Source organism: Ammospiza caudacuta, chromosome 1 (assembly GCF_027887145.1).
Source record: "Ammospiza caudacuta isolate bAmmCau1 chromosome 1, bAmmCau1.pri, whole genome shotgun sequence".
NCBI lineage: Eukaryota > Metazoa > Chordata > Aves > Passeriformes > Passerellidae > Ammospiza > Ammospiza caudacuta.
The window spans coordinates 29,564,378-29,590,908 of NC_080593.1; the positions used below are offsets into that span (position 1 = coordinate 29,564,378).

The following is a 26,531-nucleotide window of genomic DNA, read 5'->3' on the forward strand; positions in this document are numbered from 1 at the left end:
GAAAAGATTTATTTATACACCTAATGAACCATAATGTAGAGAATTATAAAGTAGTATATTACTCTGTGGAGCTCCTATGAGTTCCACATTCCTGTCTAATTTTTACTTTACTGAATGGTAATTAATTCTGGTCATTTACTTTGACAGCTTTCTGTCAAACTGCCAAGTGTAATGTGCAAAATACACAGAAAAGCTACAACACAGATTCATACCACTTTACATGTAAAACATTAAATTAAATAACAGAAAATCTATTTGATTTATGACCAAAAATGCAAAAATAGAGGATTTTTTTTTCCCACTAACTTATGCATAGATTACACTGATTTGGACACATAAATGGCAGTGGTTTTATTAGGCAGATCCAAGAAAATGCAATGATTCAAGAGGCTCAAGTTCAGTGGCTACCATTCTGTGCTAGAAGTTAGCTGTACATAAAATTGGAAGCATGTTTCTTTACCAAAAGTAGCAAAATTCTTATTTGGCTAAATGGTTAATGCTTAGTCATTGGCAATCAATTTCACAATTTAAATATACAAGTTACCTTCCTCAGTGAGTCAGTAGCTATAAATTATACCTCAAAGGAACTTGCAGAGTGTCTATATACTTCATCATGACATTTCACTTAAAAAAAACAACTCAGTAAGTGTACATGGCTGCATTATTTCCTCTGCAGAAAATCTGGTCTAATTTATATCATCATAATCCAACTCCTTGCTCAAATCTTCCATCAGATGGCTTCATCAGGAAGCTTGAATTTGTCTCAGTAGTGACATAAAATTTTTAGTCTGCAAACACTGATTTAACACCTCTTCTTGAGGCTGTGATTCTGAGCATCAAAAATCTGTGCCCCTGGGCTGCTATCCACAACTCTTTTCTCTCCTCCCAACATAAATTCAGCTATATGCTTCTCCCTGAGCTGCTGGTTTCCATTTCTAGTCTTGTACAGAGATTCACAGGTTTCATTATAACAATGCTCTCTAATACTATTTAAAGGATTCCCCAATGGTTTCCAGGACAAACTATGCTCTGTAATTGCTTCCAGGGTTTCTCCCTGTCAGTCACCACAACACATCTGCTGCATGGCCCAGGACAGGGCCCTCAGAGAGGTCACATTAATAATGTATCTTTGGCTGAAAATTGCCCACTAACAGTACAAGCACTGCCTATTAACCTGCAATTCAGCAATTCATTTAGGGTAGCCTAGTAATTTTACTATTTCATCAAAGTCAACTTCTGCAGCTGAAGTCAGGACCACAGTTTCACTAAGTGAAGGGTTGCAAGCAAGCCTTAATCTGACTTTTTTCTTATGAGCTTATAACTCATAATGACAAACAAGAGCTCACAGATAGGAGAGACAGTTGTGAGGGATATTGAACCATGTGCCATCTTGAGCCAGCAGCCATCTAAAGGGGTTTTCTGGCCAACACTAACACACTGGTTCCTGTCTTTCAGAAGCCCTCAAATAAGCAGATCCTGAAAGGGTATTTGAGGGAGACATTAGTTAATAATAAGTTAAGAAATCATCTCAACAAATGAGAGGAGCAACAGGATAGACATTTAAATCATCAATCATTGGCTCAAGTCTGAGTTTCCCAATGAAAGGGGATGTGATAGGAGACAAGTCCATGCAGTCAGGATGGTGGGAATTTGCATGGAAGATCTGAAAATTAAGACAAGAAGTTTGAACTCACTAGGACTGGAGTTGGTGAAATAAAAATGTGGGATGATCACAAGTTATCAGTCAGATAGCAAGTTATCTGTTATGCAGTATTTTCTTCCCTTTGAGGAAAAATAAAAAAATGGTGGAATCTTTTTTGGTATGGATTGGGGACTTGGGGTTGTAGGAACACAAGTATGAAGGGCTCATCAAGCTAATGACAAGAGCATTTTTTTCCCTCTCACATTCACCCTTTCATCTTCTAAAAATAAGCCTATCAACACAGCAAAAAAAATACTAAATTGTATACAGTTTCTAGCTGAAAATATCTGCTTAATATGTGTGATTACAACCATCTTTGTCTTAATGCATTATTTTTATAGGAGTTAGTTAAATTTGATACTTCTCAGTCTAGATCCACTAAAGTTGATTATACACAGTATAGATAAACATGGAACTGATAAATATGCTTCATGAGGCAGGGAGGCTTCCAGATAGAAAAGAAAAAAAGAGAAATTACCATACACATTAATGAAATTCCTAATATAAAAATTATTTCTCTGGATATTACACTTCAGTCATCTGAAACAACTGGGAATTATCCAGAATGAGTCAGAGTCAGAACCTCGGTTCTACTGTGTTTAAGCACTGTGCAGCCTTTAAGTTCATTTAAATTCAGTTTCTGTCTCAACTTGGAAATAATGGAGGCTAGGGGAAATTCACTTTCAGAGTTCTTGTCTGACTTGGCCCACTTAATCCCTTAATTGGATATTGAATGATCTAAGTATAAAACCAGAAACTGTACATGCCTCTCAAAGAAACACATGGAAAAAACTCTGTGTGTGTGTGTGTAGAATTGTTAAAAATCAGGGGACTTAACACTAGAAAATAATTTTAAAGTACAGAAAAGCATTCACAAAGAGTTTTGCTCATTTTTTTAGTAGAAAACAGAATCCAGAAATACGTAGTTGGATTATTTTATGTCTACACAGATGACACAGCTGACAACATTTAATGAGCTTTCCAATATTTATTTCAAAGTAATGTTTTATGGCTTGAAATGAATACCAGTGCTGGCAGGTGTCAAGACTCAACGGCAATTTACTTTCAGAGTAGCAATGCAAATTGCACACTTGAATTTTACAAAGAAAAGAACAGCAGCAAAATATGTAGTGACAGTAGTATGAAGTTTGTAGGAAGTGTAACAGCTCAGCTTCCTGATATATGTGGTTTACCCAGCGAAACAAAACTTTTGTGACTATCCCTGACTGCAGAGTGTATTGAAATTTAGCTCCAGGATTTAACATTATATTTGCTTAAAAGCTCACTGTGTTCCAGAGCCTAAGTAATTTGCTCTGGTTCAGCATTTCTCTACATTCCTTTTACTAAACTGAACACTTAATAGGAAATCTTCCAATCACAGCACAGGTTCACTCACTCCCAAAATGATAAAATAGAAGTCATTAAAACAGATAATTCCCTTAGTTATTTTTATATCAGTGTTGAGAGAAAGTTAAAGCCTCAGTTAAGAGTAAAAACTAGTAGAAAAGCTAGAAGCCTTTATCATTATTAAGAATATTTTTAATTAAAAAATAATTATTGCTTGGGGTTTTTATTTGAAATGAAATTATATATATGCTTGCTATGTAAAAGTAGCAAGTCTATACAAGTTGTTTGAAATTTGTACTACTAACCCTAAACAAAAAGAAGAAACCACAGATATGGCAAAATTGAAATCCTATGGCAACTAGGGACAATCTAAAACTAAATTCAGACATATAAAATCTTCTCCATAGGCAGAGAGAATTTCTGGCATTTCAGACCAGTAAGGTAACTACCCTGTGTAAAGGCTCAGGTTAGTGGAAAGGGAAATACAGACTGCAATCCAGCAAAGATTTAAAACACATGCTTAACTTCATGCACCTAAATAGACCCATTAATGTGAAGTTAAGCATGTGTGCATGTTTTTGTAGGGTCATTCTCAAGTGATACCCCTTTGATGAATGTTTCTTCCTGTGTTAGCAGGGAATGGTGTTTGATCAGACCAGCATGGGGTTAAGCGCCCTTTATCTTTCTGTTCTCCACTTAGAGGACCCTACTATGTTGGTGAGTGTGAGGATGAGGATGAGAGGCAATATCCAGCCCTGCAGATACACAAATTCTGGTTATTTTAAGAGGAACCTCTAATATAGCTGAAACCGGAGGTCTGATTGTAGGATTTGTATCCTGTGAGTTCCTGAGCAGCTCCAGGTTGCAGAAAAATTCCTAACAAAATGTTCTAGATTTTTTTTCATAAATTACATTTAGTGATTAATAGGGAAGTAGCTCTGCTGATCTCCTGATTAATCTTGTTTTGCTAAGAATACACCAATTATTTTCATTTCTTAGCCACTCTTACTTCAACAGGAAGTCCATTCCTTTATATACTCATACAACTTTTTTGCAGTTTAGATTTTGATATCAATAACAGTGATTGCAAAATTGCCGCATAATATATCACACTGAACAACTGTGAGCCTAAGCTAAGGTCTAATCATACAGGTCTGGCTTGAAGTTTCTTTAGGCATATTCACCACAGTAAGACTAGTACAGCCATCTGCATGACAAGAGTAGTGTGTCGCAACAGGCACAGAGTTTTGAGCAGAAAAAAGCAAACCAAGGATGCAAGGACCTGGCTTCCTTTGACAGTGTAACTTCCAGTTGTTTAAGGCCCTTGGATAGGGTATTCTAGAGCCCTTTTCCTAACAGAGTAATCATATCTAAAAAATGCATTTGAAAGCGGGCATTCTAATTCTTGGATTCATTTTCCGCTCCATTAAATCAACACAAAGAAAGATTCTGTGATTTGCCTGAGCAGTCACCAATTTAGCAATAGGCAGAAATGGATCTTCCAAGTTCTAATTCTCATTTTAGGAGCAGTTAAGGAGGTTTCATTTTTGCCCATCATGTATTGAAAATATACTTTGTTACACTTCTTCCAAGCAGAAGTTTATAACTGCATATAACTACTGCATTATAGACTGCCCTAGAAGGACATAGCTTGACTGTATATGCCACAAAGATGTAGCCACTAATGCTTCCTAAAATTAAGGAGAATTCAAAACACATGAAGTATATCAGGATAGGAAATAAAAGAAAACATAACAAAAAGACAAAAGGAATTCACCCTAGATCTTTTGGTAAAGAAAACAAATTGAGGATTATTAATGGCTGTAAACAGTCAGTGGCTGAGTAAAAATCTTGTCAAAAGCTACACTGATCCAGAATACAAAGCTGAGAATTTGTCTGGCAAAAAAAATATTTTCCATAAATGTTGATTTAATATTCCATATATTATTTCAACAAAAAGTAGATTTTGATATATTTAAGTAAGGAATTGCATTGAAACTAACATAATGCATCACTTAAGATGTAGCATCCCTGAATTATGATATGGGATTGCTTTGCATATTCCTAATTTTAGAGCTAACAACCCTTCCAGTTTTTATTATCACCTTGTTATTTCCATTTTTCCTTCACAATGTTATGGTGACTAAAAAATATGTGACTAGAAAATCGTAGCCTTTCATATTTCAATCCCCTGACTTTCCCTGGGGAAGCGGATTACTGCATCATAATACTGGTATCTTTTAGTTAATGCTGTGGGCTTCATTCAACTTCAAAGCAAAGATATTAAAGGCTCATTTTCCACTACAAGGCAGGTGTATTTTTATTAGCTCTTTCTCAAAATTGCTATGACTTCACTTGTGGATACCCCGCCAACAGCCATTATTGAAAGCTGGACTATAATTGCTACGGAACATGCAACGTCTGAAGCACTAAAGCAGTGTTACTGCAATCCTCCAACGACTGACTGAAACCAAGTGTTACATCATTAAAGCTGAATTACAACACACCCATGGCGTGTTTTCCATGTGTGCTATTTTAAACAATAGTAGAGAAAAACCTGGCTATAAATTCACAGATCCTCAATTTGTTCAAAATCCATGAACAATGAGGGCTGTCTGACAGGATCTGTTGGCTCTATTTTAGTCAGAAATGTCACGCACTATAATTAAATGTCTGTTTGGTTTTTACTGGAGATGGAAATGCTAGCTTTAGTTATAAATTTAAACAACCTGTCACAAGGGGAGACTCCACATTTATATAGTTTAGGAAAGTTTAGCAATTGTAATTGCTCCAGGAAAGACAAATAAACTAATGGAAACTATTCCATTTTTTAATTGGCTTTGCATCAGAAAAAAAAAAAAAAAAAAAGCTAATGGGATTATGGTATAGCTTTCATCTGGTTTGAAGAGTGCTTTTTGCTTTGGTAGACAGTTTGTGCACTAGTACTTTCCAATGCTTAATTTTCATGCAGAAATTTATTGAAAAGTACAGTGATCACAGCTTCTAGGTTAGGAGAAGATGCCACTGAGAAGTGGCAACAAAATACAATCAGTATTCCAGAAAAATGTTTAGCTCAATTCTGCACTGTTCACCCTGCTGTTGTCCAAGTGGAAATATTTTGCCGTCACCCTGGTATGCAGAGACTATTATAGTTGAAGCAAATCCTTCAATTTTTCTACTCAGCTTCAGAAATTTTACTGTGCCCAGATTCCAGTGGAAAATATTTGATCACTCATACACTTGGAGAGAAATTTGTCACCTGGAATAGAAATCAGGATAAACCTGCCAGCATCCTTATGCAGACAGGCTCTACAAATATATACTAGGCAAGGTCTGTGCCAAATAACTTGTGTCTGGCCAATATCGCCCTTCAAATAGTCTGTGAATGCCAGTTGCCAATAAAGATTCATTATACCATGTATAGTTAAATATTATTTTAGCTTTTGCATCTACAGTTTTAAACTTACACAGTAGCAATTCATTTGCTCTCCAAATACTACCTGTCTAAAAGTTTCTGTGCAGTAGCCAATCACAATATTCACACTTCTCACTAGCACCTAAACAATATATGTCTTTTACTTAAAATAGATCAGTCAGATGTAAACATTTCCATGTTTTTCACTCACACACAAAGTACATACTATTGCTATTTTAAATAGCAATATCAAATGCAAAACTTTGCAGTAGATGTTATAATTATCTAAGACTTTCTAAGACTTTCTAAGACTCTGCACTGCTTTTCAAGAAGCTAATAATTTCTTCTGGGTTCTATAATCTATTTAAATGTACGACAATGTGTAATGTTTTCTGCTCCTGAAAATGCATGCATATATTAAATTAAAAAAAATAAAGCAAAAAACAAATTAGTAGCAATCATAGTGAAAAAAAATCAGAGTGAAATTTTAGAGCCATTCCCTCAGGCGCAGGAGATCATTCAGAATAGTCTCAAGTCATGCAGAGTGTTTAAGTTGTTAAAAAAAGAAAATATTTTCAGAGGTAGTGTGTACCACTTTCACCATAAATACTTGACTATACATCTTCATTTTCTCTCTTTTAGAAAAAGCTCAACAACTCAGATTATCTCAGTTCAGAATGCTATTTACTTTTTCAAAATGGCATGAAACTTGCTGTTATGATACTTCTCAAGCATTTGCGCTGATTTAACTAATTTTACCCCTGTTTTCACCTACTAGAACTATATGAGAACATTTCAGTGGGTAGATATTAACTTTTGATTCCTAGAAACAAGTGATAGCAACACCATTTGTTATAATAATAATAATAATAATCATCATCATCATTATCATTTTTCCACAACATTTTTCACTTACATGATAAACCACGTTGCTTTCCCTTTTCCTTCCTTTAATTGTATCACATCCTTTTACACAACTTCATCACTATTTTTCTTCACCTCCTCCCATCCTAGAGTATTCCACTGCCCTTATGTCTCACTAGCACTTCAGTTATTTGAAGTTCACTACTGAAATCTTTCTTTAATGTTGTTCATATATTTCTTCAGATTTTCTAAGGAATTAATTACTTCCTTCTTTCTGGAAATGTTTTTAAAGACTAAGGTTTATTTCAGAGGGTCTTTTTCCACGTGAAGACAGCTAATAAAGTTTTGCACAGATTAAAGAGAAAAATCTATGTTTTTTCATGCACCAGACAGGACAGTTAATGACAAATACTTACATCCTATTTAGCACCCTCCTCTTTAATTCTACTGGCTATTGATATGTCATAAACATTATTTACTGATTTCTCAACACTACAAGCCATTTCTGCTCTTGCAGAAGGCACTGGTGGCTGAACAATCACTATGTCACAGATGAATCTCCTCTGACACTAGCAAAGTCTGTGGTGCTAGAGTGTTCTACTGCTACATACCAGGGAACATTTTTGATCCCAGTTTCCAGAAAAATTAACTTTCACGTATTCAAAAAACAAACAAAAAATAGTTTCATCACATGAATAAACGGAAACATCTATTCTTATTTTGTGTATCTGAAAAAATTTCTTTAATTAAATTTATTTCTCTAAGTTTTGTTTTCATTCAAAAAGATCTATTTGTAGATCTTTTATAAAGTTCATTTTAAGACATTATGAAGTGCTCAGTAACATCAAGCTTTTATGCTATCTTGTATAGCTCAGATACACCATTCTTGTGCAAGCTTTTTCCCTTTTCTGTGCTTCTCTATATATTATTAATCCCAGCACAAATTCTATCATCTCTATGTGGATCCCACTCTTTTCTTCAAGTGTCATCCTCCTCACCCCACCATAGAAATTTCATCTGTCCCAATATTGTTATATGTTTGAATGTTACTCTAGGTTAAATATACTTTAAATTCTTTATCTCCTCTATTTTCAAATAAATCTTCTCTCATTTTCCCATAATTCTAGGTATCATCACTGTTTATATGTCATCTTAAATCCCACCTGTCTTGAGACTCCCCATATCCACATCCACAGATTCTTTTCTAACACACCAGAGATAATTAGTCTTATTCATTCATGGATCTAGAATTCTCATCTAGGCCCTTGTTTTCTCATCTCTCCAAAGCAGCAATCCTCTCTGCCAAAACCTTCATACCTCACCAATATCCACCCACAGTGCTACTGAAACAAATGGATAAATGATTACTTTGTATGTTTCCATTAGCTCCCTTTTCAAAAGTCAGATAATCTTCAACATTTGAAGGATCTTTGCAGCACATCTCTCTCTTCCCTGAGCTACTTCTGGTATCTTTCCTTAGGAACATCCTCAGTTTCTGGACAAATTCTTTCTGATTGGTTGTAATATTTGTCCATTGGTCCAAAATGTGTCTATTTTCATCTGCTGCCTTTCATCTCATGTTTACATTGTACATACCTGGAAACAGGACTATTGCTTTGTTGTGGGACTTGACAGTAATTTGTACAACTGTTAGAATACCTGGATGTCAACTAGTTTGACTTCAGAGTTCATAAAGGAAAATTTTATTCTTAAATATCACATTGCAAGCAGAGAATGTGGCGATGAAGTGCTTTGCTACTTGCAGACCAACATCTCATTAATACATTAAAATCCTGATTTACTGCTGTAGAGCTAATGGACAGCATGATGCTTCAGGACCTCCTTAATACAGGGAAGATCAAAACCACACAAATGTTTTAAACAAGATTCCTAAAGCAATAAATGAAAAACTGAAAAGTATTTTCCTCTCTAAATATCATGAATCAGAAGTAATAAAAAATTCATATTTGGAAAGCAATTTTTAAACCACATTGGTCAGAAGAACATCTTGGAGATATTTTTCTTTGCACATAATAACAAATGTAAGGTAAATATAATTGTTTTCCCTGCTGGAAAGATTTGTTTACACTGACAACTCCACAGGTTTTTTTCAATTATGTTATCAGATAGTAAATAAACCATGAAAGCAAGTCACTAAACTACCAAATTTCATCTATTAACAAGGCAATCTATTCTTCTGGTCAGCAACACACTTCAAAGTGCATATTCAACCAGAATTTTCCTTTTTTTAGCTCCCATTAAAATATAACAATGAGGTGTTTCATGTGTTTCATGTAATGCTAAGTGTTATTTTTAAATTAAGCAGTAAGAAAACACTGGAGCTCCAGAGAGCTGGCATTACTTAAAAATTACTGTATATGAATAGTTACACATGCATAATTATATAATTGCACTTGATGGCAGCAATAGCACATAGAGAAGACTATTAATGGTACGTAAAATCTGCAGCAATCTCGTGAGGACAAATATCCTCCAGAAGTATGAAAAGGTGGCTCTTGGTACAGAATATATTTTAATTTTACCTTTCAGTACGACAATTACCATGAAAGAAAGGATCAAAGGCAAATGGCACAGCTGGCAGCTTGAGAATAATTTAAGAGGTGTACTGGCAATAGCTTTTTGGTTTCAGTGAGATGGACTGCATTAGCTGTAATAGGGAAATGATGCTGGGGAACAGTCATACAGCACTCTTGCCTGGCATTAATACAACGTTAGCTGAACCTGCAATTTTGACAACTTCATAAAAATTTCAAGGAAAAAAAATTATGCTAATGAATAATAACAATAGAAATGTCTCCTCTGTAATTCAGGACAGAAAATCCAACATCACATTTAGGCTTAAATCACTGATTCAGCAACTCATGACCACTGAGAAAATAAGGTAAGTGTGTGCCTGTGTGTCTGACCATGATTCCATGACATTGTCACCAAATTACAGAGATAATCTGCCTGCAAGGACTTGTCTAAAGACTTTAGAAATCAGGGCATGTGGGCTGGAAAGATTTAAAATAAGATAATTAATAATTGCAGATAATGCCATACAAACCCAAGGTTCTTCTCTATTTCCCACTCTGAAAAACATGAATTCTACAGCATTGTAGGAGTGGGCTCCCATGAGCAATCTAATAATTCGGATCCTTAACAAATGAAGTAATAACAGCCTTTGGGAGAATGTACAGATCCTCCCTGCTTTCCACCTTTACCCTCTCTCCTAGACCATTACAGGTACTCGTTGGACCAGGTGTGCCCTGCATGGTCTGGGGACAGTCTGTGCCTGCCATCCCTCATGACATTTCCTTTCCATTACACCTTTAATCTTTTGTCTGTTTGATAATATACTTGATAGGAACAAATTTTCTCATCTTTCTACCAAAGGACCACACTTTGGACTGAAGGCACAACCGTTTTTCTGTTTTCCTTGAAAGAGGAGTCATTCAGCAGAATTTTGAAGGGTATCAAGCCTAGCTTGTTTCTTAGCAATTAAGCTAACAACATGGTTCCCTTTCAACAACAGTTTTCCAAAGAGCATTTACATTCCAAAGACTCTGTCTAAGCCAAGTGGCAAAGATTTGTCCACACATGTACAGTTCTGAAAAGCAGAATCTCTCCTGCCAAATCTATTATGGGTTCTCTGAAATTACTGGCATATATGCCCAAATATGCTTCTGTGTAGAGTTTATTAGTATGAATTATTGTACAAAGCAAAATAAAATCATGAAGATCATGCAACTTAGTCCTCAAAAGTTCAAAATAAAACAGTAGAGGATTCAAAGTAGTTATTCAGGCAGATTTTATTTGGACTGTCTAAGAAAAATGGACCAGTTTTGCCTGCACACTGCTTTCACAGCTATTATTTTTGTTGTTTTTGCAATCCGATGGTTTTGATTTTTATTTGATGCTAATAAGTTGTGAAAGCCAGAGAGCTTGCAAAGCCAAAAAAATAAACCTGGATCCACTAAAGAACCTGTTTCCTCCTTCTTAACTCTCCACTAGTCAGGAGTTCACTGGAATGAACAGATTTGATTCATTTAGTGGATTAAGACTATTTTATAAGAACTTGGCAGAAATTAGCGATTACTTAGAAGGTGATAAATAGTCCAATAAGAGTCCTGAAAACATCAAATTATGATTGCACCAATTTATAATACAATTATAGCTATATAACAATATTGGTTCTATCACTATCTTAATCAGAATACTCTAGAATTCCTTATCTGTTTCAGATGAGCTACCCTTGAGTAATGTAACTAAAAAAATGTGAAGTGTGAAAAAGCCGACCTGAATCCAAGGCACTAAAGTCCTAGCAATACCCAGGAGTGTGTTAAAACTAGATGTGTTTGCTTTTTCAAATATCTCTCTGTCAATGAAAAGCTTCTTACTTTCAACAGCAAGATCCTCAGATAGTCCCTCAGACGAAACACTCACTTATCTCTCTCTGCTCTTAAAAGTAGAGATTGGACAACTGAAACAAAGAATTTTTTTCTTGAAATGTATTATTTCAAGATGAATGAACTCAAAGCAAATTGAAGATTTTTGACTTTATTTTAAACCAGGAAGTTTGATTGAGATGCTTTTGTTTCAGGCAATAATTTGTTCTACTATTTGCAATAATTTGTTCTGCTATTTGACTATTGTTACTTTATAATATTGAAGTGAAAAAAACAAAAAAAACCCGAAGTGAAATAAGTGTATCAACCCAGGTAGGATGAAACATTCTAACTACTCACCTTGAATCTCACACCTGTTTATGTTTGTCTTAACATTTTGTATAAAAAGTGATTTCCAATTTTCATGGACCTGAAAATATTTTATAGGTTTAATTTTATTTTGATTTGGTTAGAGAACTAGAAAAAGTTTCCCTAATCCTCTCCATTTTCCTTTAATATCTTTTCATTTCTCACACACAGGAAAAAAAAAAAAAAAAGCAAAAGTAATAAAAGGGAAGAGAAGGAGTAAGGAATTCTGTATCCTTTTATTCAGAAAAGTCTCAGCTATTTTCAGTAGTTGTTAAAACATATCAAAGCATATGCCATGTTTTTTTATTGAACTGTATATTTTAGACTGCTATCCAGAAGGCAAGGCAAATACTAGCAAGTTGCTTCTAGCAAGAAGCTCTTCTCAGTAGTTGGTATCTTGGTAACACATTTTTAGGTCCAATTCACAAGTCTGACAGATGAATTCCTGCTTTTTACATGTTTTATGGTCTGAGGATGCAGTTTAACAAGACTCAGATAACCCCAGGAGCTGATCACCCCCCACACACACAATACAGAAAGATACATTTGGAATGGATTCACTTTAGGGCAACACTTTCATTAGAAGCAAAGATAGCCCAAAAAAATGTTGGAATTACAGTCCAGAACACTTCTCATCCTGTGCTAGAATGTTCTCAGCTGAAAATGACAAAGAACTTTAAAAGATTTGTATATATAACCCCCTCCTGACTTCTCTAAATAAGGTAACTTTTTCACTAATAGGTTTCACTTATAAGACCATAAAAAAGAATTGACCAGGAATTCAGCCATGATTATGGCAACTCAACTCACTGCTTACACAGCAAGCACAAGCAGGATAGGCTCTTTTATGTATGTGCAATGACAGTTATCTTCCCTAAAATGTGATAAACTCGCTAGCTGGTCTCAAAAGGAAGTGGGAAGAGCTATGAAGTAGGTATAAAACAATGTAGTTAATGGCCAGACTCTGCCTCTCAGCATCCTGCTTCACTACCACTTAGAGCTGTTTCCTAGTATCTGACCACTCTTTGTAGGCAAACTACATGAAACCAAAACCAGGATAAATTAATAGATGTAGAGAGGTATAGTAACATGCAGATGTGCAATGAATTCAGGTAATAGCTAGGGAAAAAATATAGCATCCCTTTCTCCATAAAACAAAATCTGGAATGTTCAAACTGAAACCAGGCATCTTCAACTGTATTAGCTTCCAACCAGCAAAATAAACAACCTATTCAAACATTTCATGGTTTCCACATGAAGATAAACCAAACAAATTCTGTCAGGACAGATGTGATCACTCCCAGACTCTATAGAGGGTTGCTGTATTATTTTGCCTTGGTTTCAAGTGATAACTAGAGCTTTATATTTACTTTTTTTCTCATAACACCTATTTCCAACTTTTAAACATACAAAGTGTTTTGTGTGTTCTGCATTTGGTAATCAGTTGTTAAACACAGCATTTGCTAATCTTCTTTCATCAGGCAATTTTTATTTGGCATTGGCAAGAAAAGGAAATTTTAAAACATTCTCTTTGGGCTGCGTAATACCCACATATAAAATCAAATATAGCATTGTTGCTTTCTCTATATTCTCCTATGCCCTGACTCTAAACATCATAGAAAACAGAACTTCTGCATGGGAATGATGTAATAAGGCAGTAATAAAGGAAATAAATCACAGCACATATAATGGCTTGATTTTATCTTACTGATCTATTGCCCACTTTAGACAAAAGGCACTGGCTGGTTAGAATTTAGCATGCAATTGCCCAGATGTCATGAACTAGTTTTCAGTCTCTGTAGTTATTTCAGGTGCTGCTAATAGGAAAACAGAGGCTCAACTTTTACTATGCTTTTCTTCCTTTAGTGTTCACAAGAAGCTTCTGAAAAAAATAGACTGAGCAGAAGATAGCATTTATAATTTTAAAAAGTAATAAAACATATTATAGAACATTTTGAATTAATTTCTGCATTCCTACACAAATGTATTGATTAGGATTTCCAGTGAGCTAAATTAAGTCCAAATCTGTGTGTCCTACAAAAAAATTCTGTTGTAGAAATGTTAAGTTTTCATAGCTGCTCACTGTTCCAGATGTAGGGAGAGACATTTATGGGAAGAAGAGTCTGCTACCATTTCCATTGCAAGATGCAAATATTGAGTAATCCCGGACTGTATGTATTTTTAATATTTGGGGTTTCTCTATTTAAACTGTACAAGATAGAAATATCCAAAATAGTTTAAATACCAGGTTGGTTCTTTGTGGTCACCTTGTATGTGCCAAACCCAGATCTTTTCCACATCAGAAACAGCTTGTTTCACTACAGCTTTTATCTCTTAAAAGTTAATTCAATCCCTCTGCCTATCATGTTTGAAGATAAAATTCAAACTAAGTCATTTGTATTTGTGGTCTTGGGAACAGAGATACCACTCTTCTGTCTTTAGGATAATTCATGTAACTTGCCTTTTACAATAGTTTTGGAGGTAAGCTATCTAGTTTTGGAAAAGAGTCTACTAATTTTGAGTATCATGCTGTGCTGACAAGCCCAGATATGTGGGTGAGCTTGATGGGCTAAAGACAGCCCAGGGAGCACACACACACACACACACACACTGGCCATGCACAGTGCAGCTGGAGTTTGCCCACTCAGGGGTGTTTTTCATGGCTGGGAGAGCCCTTCTGCACTCCTCAGACCGCATATTCTGCTTCTCCTCACATGACCTGTGTGGAAGGGGAATCTCCACAAGTAAGCCAATGTCTTTCATCCAGGACACACGAATTGCCCATCTTACCCTGCCTTTGACTCTTTGACATTGCAATGTACTTTACATGACATTTTAAATCAACTTTGAATGTAACATTTATGAGAGTGCAAAGTGATCAATAAGCAACAGCTCTGTCAGCATGAGTCTTTCACATATGTGGAAATACAGGGTATGAAACAAATTCATGCATTTGTGCATTAACAAAAAAAACCCCAAAAACAAAACCAAAAACCCAAAAAAAATACTCTAGTACTTCAACTACAGTTACACAGACAAATATCTACCCATGTGGAATATGTCAGTTGTCACTAGGGACTAATATCAGTGAAGTGATTCGCTAGTATGGAGATCTTTATCATTATCCATGTGTTATTATGATGTAGAAAAGAGTGCAATTTGACAGGGATTGTAGGATTACTGTCTTACAGAAAAAAATTGCTTTGACTTACAAACCAAATTACATTAGTAACAAGATGTGTGAAATACTAGAGCTTCATTTCTGCAGACACCCTCAGATAGACAACTGAACATTAATAATCTCATTGGCATGGCTGTCACTTTTAAAATGCAAACTGCATACAGCTACATGCTAATCACTGACTGCTTTGGGATAAGAAGGGTTAGAAAATAAAGTTTATGAGAGCAAGTGTTGACAAAAGAAAACACAAAATTTCAGTCAGTATATGTTAAGATGTATTTTCTATGTTCAGAGAACTACTTTGCTTTATCTTTGGCTGCATGCTTCTGATTTCTATTAAGTATGACTACCTCCTTGTCTTGTCAAACAATTAAAGTGACAAAAGTAATAGCAGATGCTTCTTTCATAGGTAAAACTACAGCAAGCAGACCATAGCTTGCATTTTATTACAGCTGCTCTGTACAGCCTAGTAATTGCAAGGTAATTGAAAAGATCCTGATAATAAACTGCCAGTTTACTTTTTTTTTTTTTTTAAATAACTATATAACCCAATTCAGGCTTCATTTTAACAACACATTAGATGGTTTCCAACTTGTCTTGATTTTTGTTTTATTTTATGATTGTAAATAAACCCTGGAAAATTCCTTCCCAGATTTACCACCTGAAACTGCAGCTGTTGGCTGACACTATCAAAGCCTCGCAATTCCGAACTCACGTGCAAATCTCATCAAGCGCAGACACTTCTAATTGATTCCAGAAGTTTTTCTTTTACCAAGATCAGCGGGCAGAAGAAGAATAATGAGCAGCTTTTAAGCAGAGGGGGAAGGGTGTTGAGCTCAGGGAGTGGAGATTTTAAAAGCTCCAGCTCAACTGCTCTGCCAGAAATGCAGAGCAATTTTACGGTCAATTGGCCAGAGCATCTGGAACTATACATCATAGTCCTTAGTTGATGGTGGTGAAGCTGACTCTCAAACTGGCTAAGTCTAAAATCAGTAATGACTCTGCTGTCACACCTAAGTGGAAACTAACTTAATCTACTGCCAGATTTTACTGTGACTTTTTCTAAGGGACATTATTCCCCTTAGGGCAGTTGTCAAGAATATTAAAAGTCCAGTCCCTGGGATACACTGCATGGCATAGCAAACTTTTCTGAATGAAGCTAACATAGAAAAAAACGATTACAACGCGTGTTTGTTTAATTCCATGTGTGTTGACAAGGCTTTTTATCATAGGCAGCAGAGTTTCCTTCCATCCCCAGTTTCATTTCTAAAATATATTTGAAATACACCAGCCAATCTAGTTATGGCATAGAGACTGCATAAATGCTGAGGTCATAAATCACAGCACAGGGCATGGAGTTTTCACCTTAATGGAAACCAAATATGGGACACGCGGCTCTTTGAAATGTGGCACAGATGATCGTAACGAGGGACCAAGAAAAAATGCTACATAGCAGAAAACTATCGTTGATGTGGAAATAAGTTCTTAGGAGTAAATGTTTGTTTTATGTCTGTATTCATAAGTCAGTATTCCAACACTGGTAAATTATACTAAGAAACAAGTGAGGTAACAGCAGCTCTTTGTATGATGAAAGGAAAAATAAGTAGTGTGATAATATATCACATTAAGAGGGACTTCTGTAGAACACATGATACAGTGTAAATTAGTTTTTTAATAAAGAGATATTTTATATTTTATCCAGACCAATTAGATTCTATGCCATAAGAAATACCAGAATTGCATCAAAGATTAGGGAAACAGTCCATTTGGTACAGAATAATGTCTCCAAAAGTTTTTGGAACAGATGCATCTACCATGCTTAGATACTCTGGAGGAGCAAATAAGCTATTTGACCACAATAAAGCTCATTTCTACCTTCATTAGTTAAGGGCTGAATTACACCCTGCAGCACAAGATTCTGTATATCTTCCAAAGCTGGTTATATTTCTAATGTACCACATACCAACATAGAAAAGAAAACAAGTTATTAATTTAAAACATCACACATGTATAAAACCTCCCTTTTTCTCTCTTTTCCACCACTCAAGTTGCCCTAGATTTGTTGTCCTTCCTACCTGTAAATTAACACATGCCAGCCAACGTGGCATAGCCAGGCAGCTCATTAAGTTGCGATGCAGAAGGATGAAAAGATTAACTCTTAGATACAATGCCTTAGTTACAATAAAGGTAAAAGATAAACACATCAAGACAGACATCTATTTCCTCCTCCCTCTTCCTCACTCCTAGCCTCTTATTTTAAGTCTGAGTTGCAGCTACTATGAGAGTTGGTGAAAATATTTAAAACAAGAGTTCCAACAACATGTCAATGGCTCTCATTCCTACTTGCTCCTCATTAGCACTACTGTCAAATAACAGCCAGTGTTTGACCAAATTCAGCTCATGGAATATGCTGGCTGGTGCCAAACCAGTGCAGTTGGATGGAAACTCTTTAAAGAGGTGGACCATCATCACAGATTTATTTTTACATATCGTGCCTGCTGAACTGTCACATAACTGAACACACAAGCAATGTTTTCTGCTACCTCCAGGTGGTTAGGAGGCTCCAGTCCCAGTCTGACAGAAAGTGATTTGGCTTTAGTAATACACACAATCATCACATTACGCAGGCATGAAGTAATCAGCCTAAAGAAAGCTAACTAATATAGGATGTGGCAGCACAGATTCTCAAAAGAAACACACCAGGTCTTCAAACCAGTCAAATATATTCCCTGTCACCGAGGTTTTTATTGACCTCCACCCACAAAATAATTTTCTTAAGATATAAAAATTTCCTCATATATCACTACTTTTTTCTTAAATAAACAAATAACACATAAAACCTCAAACAAAGAAACAACAACAAAAAAAAAATCACTCCCCCTTCCACATTGACCTAATCATCCATATGAAATATATACAGGAAAAGGAACAGAAAATGCATGCTGAGGAATGTACACTGTTCCACCTCCTGTGGTCACTTTTGTAGTGATGATAGCTTCAAATTATTTTCTTGGAGAAGAAAAGGACACTGGGAGGGATCCCCATGAGTATATCATATAATGAATTCAAATACAATAGCAGGGAGGAAAATACATTTAAATTATCAGAAAAATAACATAATTTTCATAAGGAACCAAGTCTGGTAACACACAATTTCAAAGCATTGATGGAGTCAATGCTGGCTTTACTTGACTGTAGACATAGAAAACAACATATTAAGACTGCAGCTTTAGCAGAAGTCTTTCTTTCTTACACAACTATAACATCATTTTGCTTCCTCCTTCCCTGAGCCCCAGCATTAAGAAACTTTCTTGCTCCACAGCAAGTTGCATCACTTACCTGAAAAAAATCTTTGTCTGGCTTAGTCAGTCCTGCTAGCAAAGCCAGTTAGCAAGACAGCAAGGAGGGTAAGAGCCAGAGGGCAAGACTGCTCCTTCTACTCAGATTGCCATCATCAGATGCTTTTTTCATGTCCACCTGAGCTAATCTAATCACAAAGTGGGAAAGGCTTGCTCCTTGTTTCCTCTGTTCTTCTCCCCTCTCTAACTGGCTCCCTAGTTTTCTCTCATTTCTTCTTTATTTCCCACTTAGTTTCCCCTCAGAAGGTGTTCTTCCAATGCAGTAATTCAGATAATTGTCAAGTCTCCTTATGAGCCAAACACAGTAATTTTCAGTTTAAAGCAGCTATTTTTGGCAATGAGAATACCCTTCAAATAGTATTGCAAGGCTATGTTCTTTAGAAATCTTTACTGATCCTAAAGTAGTCTGAGAAATAGGAACATATGAAACATAGTAGCAGAAAATCCCCCACACATATGGAAAACAGTAACATACTTTATCCCTCATTATTGAACATGCTGTTGGTAAAATCAGTCTTGCACTTATCTGCTGCAATGTGCACCATTAACTTAAGAATTCTGAGAAAGAATTGTTAGATTCTTAAAACACTTCTTTATCCTTAAGTAATCATGCCCTTGAAGGCTTAATTTATAGAAAAAGTCAACACAAACCCTCTTACATGATGTTGTGCTTTCATTCTTTAACAATGGATTACTAAAGAATTGTTAATTTGGTAACACACAAGGATGAAGATGTAAAGACAACATCTTCGAGGATATTTCTGGTTATGACTACTAGAAATATTAGATTAAAAAGACCAAAGTCAGTTAAATATAAATGTATGTTAAAGACAAGATATTTACATGAGGAAAACAAAATTATTAATTAAATGTTTCAATTTACACTTAAAATTTGTAAGAGAACTTGAAAGTGAAACAGAGCAAAGGAAGTTTAAAATCAAGCAGATTACCTATGTTATTATGTTATGAAGGATAAACAACTTCGAATGATGAACAGAAACATTTTTTAGGATAAATTTTAGACCTAATTTCTGGGGAAACCATCTGTTTATATATTTCCTATGCTTTCTGGTACTGCTGTTTCAAAATGATCACGTCAATATTGAGGCAAGACATTACTGTTTGAAGACTTTTTAACATGAACTGAAAAATCTCCTGACAAATTCTATTAGACCCATAAGAACATGCCCACCATGCATATAATACACTGGGAGCAAAAGTGTATCATTTATTTTAAAAGTAGGTCATTAATTTTAAAATGAGGGACATTTTGAAGTTCATTACAAATATTCAGACTGCAAAAAGGAGAACATTTTTTATTGTGAAGATGGTGAAGCACTGGAAAAAAATGTCCAATGAGGTGGTAGGTGCCTCATCCTTGGAAATTTTCAAAATCAGGTTGACTGGGGCTCAGAGCAACCTGATGTAGTTGAAGATGTCTCTGCTAATTGAAGGGGATTGGACTAGAGGATCTTTATACTTCATATCCAAACTATTCTATTATTGTATGATCACAAAAGCTATTAATATAATGAAATTGTTGATTTGTGAGAAAATGTCAAGGGTGAAAATACTGGCATCACTCAGAAACAATACCTATTCTGGTTTGCCCAAGAGCAAATTATTTGAAAGACACTTATTTTTTTCAGTATTTTCAAAGAAAAATTGTGTAGAAGTAGTCCTGTTTCTTGTAAAAAATGGGCTACGTAGTCAGTGGCAAACAAAAGACTAAAAAAAGAATTGTAATATGAAGGATGAAGGAACAAACACAAGGAAGAAAGTATAGGAAAGTACAGTAGAGAAGAACTCAAGATGACAATGAATTATTTCTTTTAATGACAGAAACATATAAAGAACAGAGCAAGAACCACTTCATTTTATTTTCTTCTTCATGAAAGAAAAGGAAGCTATAGAATTCCCTATAAACAATAGGAATATTAATCTAATATTTTTCTTCTACTCATTTCTTAGTAAGAGACATTTTTATATATGAATAAAAAATATATATAAATAAATATATATAAATAAAAATACCAGCAGGGCAGGTATTGAGGGTGTATATAATGACATAATTCTCACAGAGTTCAGTTTGAATAGCCAAATAATTCAAGTCTGAAAGCTATGTCTCAAGGGCAAGGTAAATTGTTCCAAAATTTTAGAATTTGTCACTTCAAGCCCTTCTACTGTATTAGGCTACTAAGGAAATTTTACAAGCAATTTTCAAATAATATTTAAGTAAACCTCTTAAAATACCTGCTAAATTCTTGCAGACTCTTATCAAAGGAATTCAAGAACCCTTCGATTTACACACCACACCTTTGACAATGTAACAAGGGGGGCAGGGAAGTAATGAAACAATTCTCAATTACTGGCATTTATCTAGCTTTAAATATTGTCTAATAGATATTGTTTTCCAACACAGGCAGAAAAAAAAAGCGAAACAAAAAAAAAAACAAAAACAAAACAAAACAAAACAAAAAACCCAAAAAAACCCCAGAAAAACCTCCCAGACCCACAGCAGCAGCAGACTTTTTTTTTTTTTAAATTTTTCTAATTTAATTTCTTTTAGAAAAGCAGGAGAAGCGAGACGACTTCTAACTGGGAAAGATGCTATAAATTTTCCATGTTTGAAGTCAAAGGAACCATTCTGAACCTGAGTCTAAATTCCTACTGTTTAATTTCATTTTTTTCTGATTTTAAGCCAAAAGATTAACTTTCTGATGAGATTCTGCCAATCCAGCCAACCATTCTTAACATTGTTGGTTACGAATAACCATTATTTCCTGGTAACCAATAGTAAGTAGCTTATGTTGTTCAGATAGGAATACTAACAATGATTATTGTTTTTTCATTGTGATAATATTAAAAGAGATATGAAATACAAACTGTACTGGAAATGAAAATAATAAAAAGCAAAAGGCATGAAGAGGATAAAAGTGAATGCTAAGAACACAAAAGTAACCACACATATCAGACCATAGGTCTATTTTGTCCTGTATCCACTCCTTGCCAATGGCTAAAAGTCTGCTTCTGAGGCACAGGATTAAAGTTATATTTAAGTCTTCCAGCCTCCAAGAATTTTCATATTTCTCCCATTAAAGGAGAATTAAACAATCGAAAATCAGCAGTGCATTACTATTATTCACTTCAAAGCATGTGATCACAAGTAAATTATTTTTGCAAGAAGTGGTAAATGCATTCTTTTTCCAAGGATAACTGGCATCTCAGTAGTGAACTGGAATAATTTTCTTACAAAATAATCATAAAAAGTGAAAAATAATGAGATAAGAAAAAAATCATACTCTATTCAAATAGCATAATGAAAAATAAGGAAGCAAAATGCAAATGTTTAGTGTTTCTTTTCTGGAGAAAGATAAAAAAATCTAGAATAATAAGCACAGACATTTTAAAATAAATGTCTTACCTTATATGCATAGCCCAAGAAGGAAAAATGACTCCTAAAGTAGCCAAGCTCGTAAGCACCTATGAAGACTAAACAGCGGATGATTTCCAAAATTCCTGCTTTGGACCTAGAAAAGAGAATCAATTCAGATTAACATCTAATCTTTTCCTCTTTGCTAAGTTCAGTGACAAAGAGAAAATGGAATTAGTTTGTGATGTCCTCCACTTACATCTAGTCATCTTTCTTTAAGTTTTTATGGTATTTACCTTACATTGACTTACAACCATGAATTTGCTGTGGTGAGAATACCAGTACTTGCAAAATATATTTGAACTAACAAAAATGGAGCTGTCTATTTACTTACTGTCCTTTGATCTCAAAAATTACCACAACAAAATTCTGAGAACTGCTACATAAGTAGTTCGGAATATTTTCAGTGGTCTACTTCCATAAATTTTTACTAATGCCTCTTTATTAACTCCCTAGGTAATTCACATGTCTGGCATGTTGACAGATTTTTACCTATCCTGAATTAAACTATTCAGTCCTTAAAAGTGAAAGGTATTCCTTTCTGAAAACATACTGAACAGCAGGTGCAAAGCAGAACTGGCGCCTCAGTCTCAAAGGAAACTTCTACTCCACATTTCTTCTCTGTCAGAGCAAATAAGTTCTTTGCAAGCAAATTTGGATGCCACTTACTGTTCTTTAGCACCACAGTGCCCATATAGACTACTTCATAATGTATCTCACTGGCCTGGTGTATTCAAGATCCAATTTTATTTGAAGCTATAGTGATGACATATAGTCTCAAGTCTACACCATCTTTCACATGATTTTGAGCTCACTCTGAGCTACACTGTGTGCCCTTCATGTACCATCACGGTGTCTGGCACTTATGGCCTGCTGCACAGGGCTCACACAATCTGACCTTGAAGAGCCTCAGACAGTTGGCAGGTCCCATTCACCTGCCACGGTCCCAAACCCAGAGGAATGGCCCCAGTACATGCAAGCACAGAGGAACACGTGAAGAGCCCATCCCAAAACCTTTCTGCAAGGTTTTCTACACAGATGTAGTCCCTTCTTGCTATGGGAACAATCCTGGATTTAGGTGCTGGCTAGTCATGTGTTATTTTCTAGTAACAGACAGCCATGTGTCTGGGTGATTATATCTCTTCATCGATATAATTTCTGAGATTTACATAGAGTTATAAATAACCCATAATGAAAGAATAAAGAACTCCACATATTTTGTATCTTACTTGTTCTCCATAAGTAGTCCAAAAGATGCCAGGGACAGAATGATAAAGCCAATTCTCAAGAGAACTGCTCCCTGTGACAACATCTGTTAAAAGGCAGACAAAAAATTCATTTAGAGTAATCTGGAGAGAAATGGAGTTTTTACAGAACAGTAGCTTTAACTTACTCACTGAGTGAAGCAAGTGTCCTCTTTTAATGTAATTTGCTACTTTAAATTTTAGGAAAAAAATCTGCTATGGGTAGCACTCATACCTAGATTAACCACATTCACAGTTGGTTCCTGAATACTGTATTAATGTTTAATGTTGTCTCCTTCTGTCCTATGTGTTTTTTCCCGAAGTTGTTTTCCTTTTGACTCTACTCAAGGGGGAACAAACTTACTTCTAGATAAAAATCCCAGCAGCTCTGTTCTTTAAACGTCATATTATGTTACCAGGTCTTTACAATAGCCATCTTTGAATTCCACTGGACAAAAATGCCAATGTACTGGTGAGAATAAGAGCTCACATGACATGATCATGTTTAAGATGAGACAAAATTAATGTTTTCCCTTCATGACAACTTGACACTTGATTCCCAACTTTTTAGCTCATCTCATTAAATTCAATCAGACTTAAAACACTTTTAAACATTAACATGTGCATGAGTATTTAGATGAATCGCAGCATGAGGACTTCTGTCCTTAAAATTTACATCAGAATGACATAAACAAAATTCATAAAAACAGAAATTGTTTTGACTGTAAAGTTGGAATTTTTAAAATTTAATAAATATTTATTTTGTATTCTATACAGATGCCTTTGAAAATCAAATATTTAATCCGTTTCCTTTTTTCCCTCCCTGATTTTGTTTCAAATATTAGTTTTGAAAAGCTTTTAATTTAATTTGATTGTATTTTATTAAAACAAAACAAAAGTATTGGATCTGACTGAGTTATAGAAATCTTTTCTTGCTTCAGCAGCAAAAGAGTTTACGAACAGCATCTTGCGCTTCATTTGCACACATTGGAAAAATAAAACTCCACAAATGTCTGCCCTGATTTCCATAAATCCCATTCAGTGACATGCCCAACTTCCTTCGGTCATGGCCCCAACCCCTCAAAGAGATCTAAGGTAAGTATCTGTGAGCATGGGAGGCCACAGGAGGATACTCTCAAGTTTTACAGCTGTGTGAACTTAGAGTGCTCATGTTTGCAAAACACATCAAACCACACAGTCTGGGCGGGTTTCTGTTGTTTTACTGAAGCATCACAAACACCTACTTAGATATCCTCAACAGTTATTGAACAAAGAAAACTCAATCCCAGCAATGGGCAAGCTAAACAGCAGCCTCACCAGTTTACAAGCCAGAACACAGTTCTCACAAATGACACCTGTCAAGCCACTCTGTTGCACAAATTTGTACCAGGTGAGAATCAAACTTATTGCTGCATTTCCACATTACCAATCTGCTCCATTCCTCCTTATGATAAACTTTTCATCATTAGCAATAGGAGAAATTTGTTTTCAAGTGACAAAATGTTTGGAAAGAGCTTTTTTGTAAAAATCAGGCACGGATTCTATTTGAATTTAATTAAATGAAGAGTACTTTAACTGCTCATCTAGCCATACTGAGTTCAACTTCTACTTCAGCTTCCTGTACAATCTGGTTCATACAAAAATTCAAGAAGTGAGCGAAGAAAAATATGATTTGGCACAGGCATAAGGGAACTCACCCATAAATTTCTTAGAAATGCTTTGACAGGCTTTTCAATGGTTGTTACTTGTCTAATAAAGGGGTTTTCCAGGGAACAAAGATTGAAATTCAAGACTTTTCTCCTTAAAGACTGTCCTCACTTTTAAGCTGAAAAATTACACCTTTTTTAAAATCTACTCATTCTTGCCAGGTGGGTCTGATTTTTCTTTGTTTCCTCTGTGGTGTACCAGGTCCTGCAGACTGCCTGAAAAATGCTCCCACAGTGGCAGAGCACTAGAGAAGCAAGGTTTTGTATCTTAGGCAGGAAAGAGAACTAAACATCAAATCCAGATTTTCATCAAGTCATGGAGTAGCTACATTACAATATATGGCTAAGATCACACTTTATGGAAAATGAACAAAACTGCAATGGTTTTCATACAAGTACTAATATCTGTCTTCAGGAAGGATTCAACAGTACATGCTATGAATGAGCAAGGGTGTCCCTAGTTTCCAGTTTTAAAGAGCTGCAAGATTTCAAACTTTTCTGTCTTTCCAGTGATCCCAAACTTCTAGCTTGTCCCAGGCATCTGGGTTTCCTTGTGACTCCAGCTGCAGAAAACTGACAGCAGCAGATAAGATAATGCTGATTCATTCTACCTGCCTTTAAGTTCACTGAAGTGCCCAAAAACCCATTATTAACCTAAGCTTTTGCTGAAACTTGTGGAGAGAGCACACTGGGAATGTGGGAATAAGCTAAGCACTTTAGGAATTCCATTTCTTGCCATTAACTACACTGCAAGCCTAAAAACTACATTTGGTACTACTGCATTAAGAGCTGGATTTAAGTGGATGATGGGAACACTTCCCAAAAGCAGACAATTTAGGGTCATATTTTAGTGGTGGTTTTACCCATAACTTCTAATCAAGGACTTTTTTCTTAGCTTAAAGATATATTATAATTTACATTACTAGAACAGGAAAAAGAATTAAAATTATCCCCCACATATATCTAACACAGAAGAATAAAGCACAGACTAAGAACTTGACAGGAAATTAATAAATTTCAGATTGGTTTTAAACATGGAGTTCCAGAAAAAAAAATGGGAATAGAAATACATTTTAATGTCTGTTCATAAATCAGAAGAACTGAAGCAACCTTATAACATTTTAAAAAATCAAACTCAAATATAAACAAGCCTTTAAATGGTTAAAATGGTATAGGAAGTTCTATGGCATAATAACTACCTGAGCCAGGTGTGATCATATTTTACAGACTTGTTTTTTCAGGCCAATTTCCATTTCTCTTCAGACACACTCCTACTTGAACTATACTATATTGAACACTAGCTATTTGTAAAACTCCTTATGGTGAGTATGCACTCTGGCCCAGAATGTGAGGGACTGGAGGACTCTAAACCACAACTGGCAGATCCTGGTTAATTTCAAACTTGTTATCATTAAATTCACACAAAAGCATGACACTGTAATGCCTGAGCACAGTGTGGCACAGTCAAGGATTACCAAGAAATTTTCAGTGAAATACACCATGATGCTATTGGGAATAACATC

General features: G+C 35.3%; 1 protein-coding gene across 1 annotated transcript in view; it reads right to left on the minus strand.

Annotated features, from left to right (window-relative positions):
• Nucleotides 1–26,531, minus strand: part of AGMO (alkylglycerol monooxygenase) — a 185,939-nt gene that overhangs the window by 56,343 nt on the left and 103,065 nt on the right. Inside the window, exons 11-12 of the mRNA XM_058810784.1 lie at nt 23,288–23,370; nt 22,050–22,155 (exon numbers count right to left, since the gene is read on the minus strand). Of these exons, the coding sequence (XP_058666767.1) occupies nt 22,050–22,155; nt 23,288–23,370 (189 nt within the window). The remainder of the gene's footprint in view (nt 1–22,049; nt 22,156–23,287; nt 23,371–26,531) is intronic.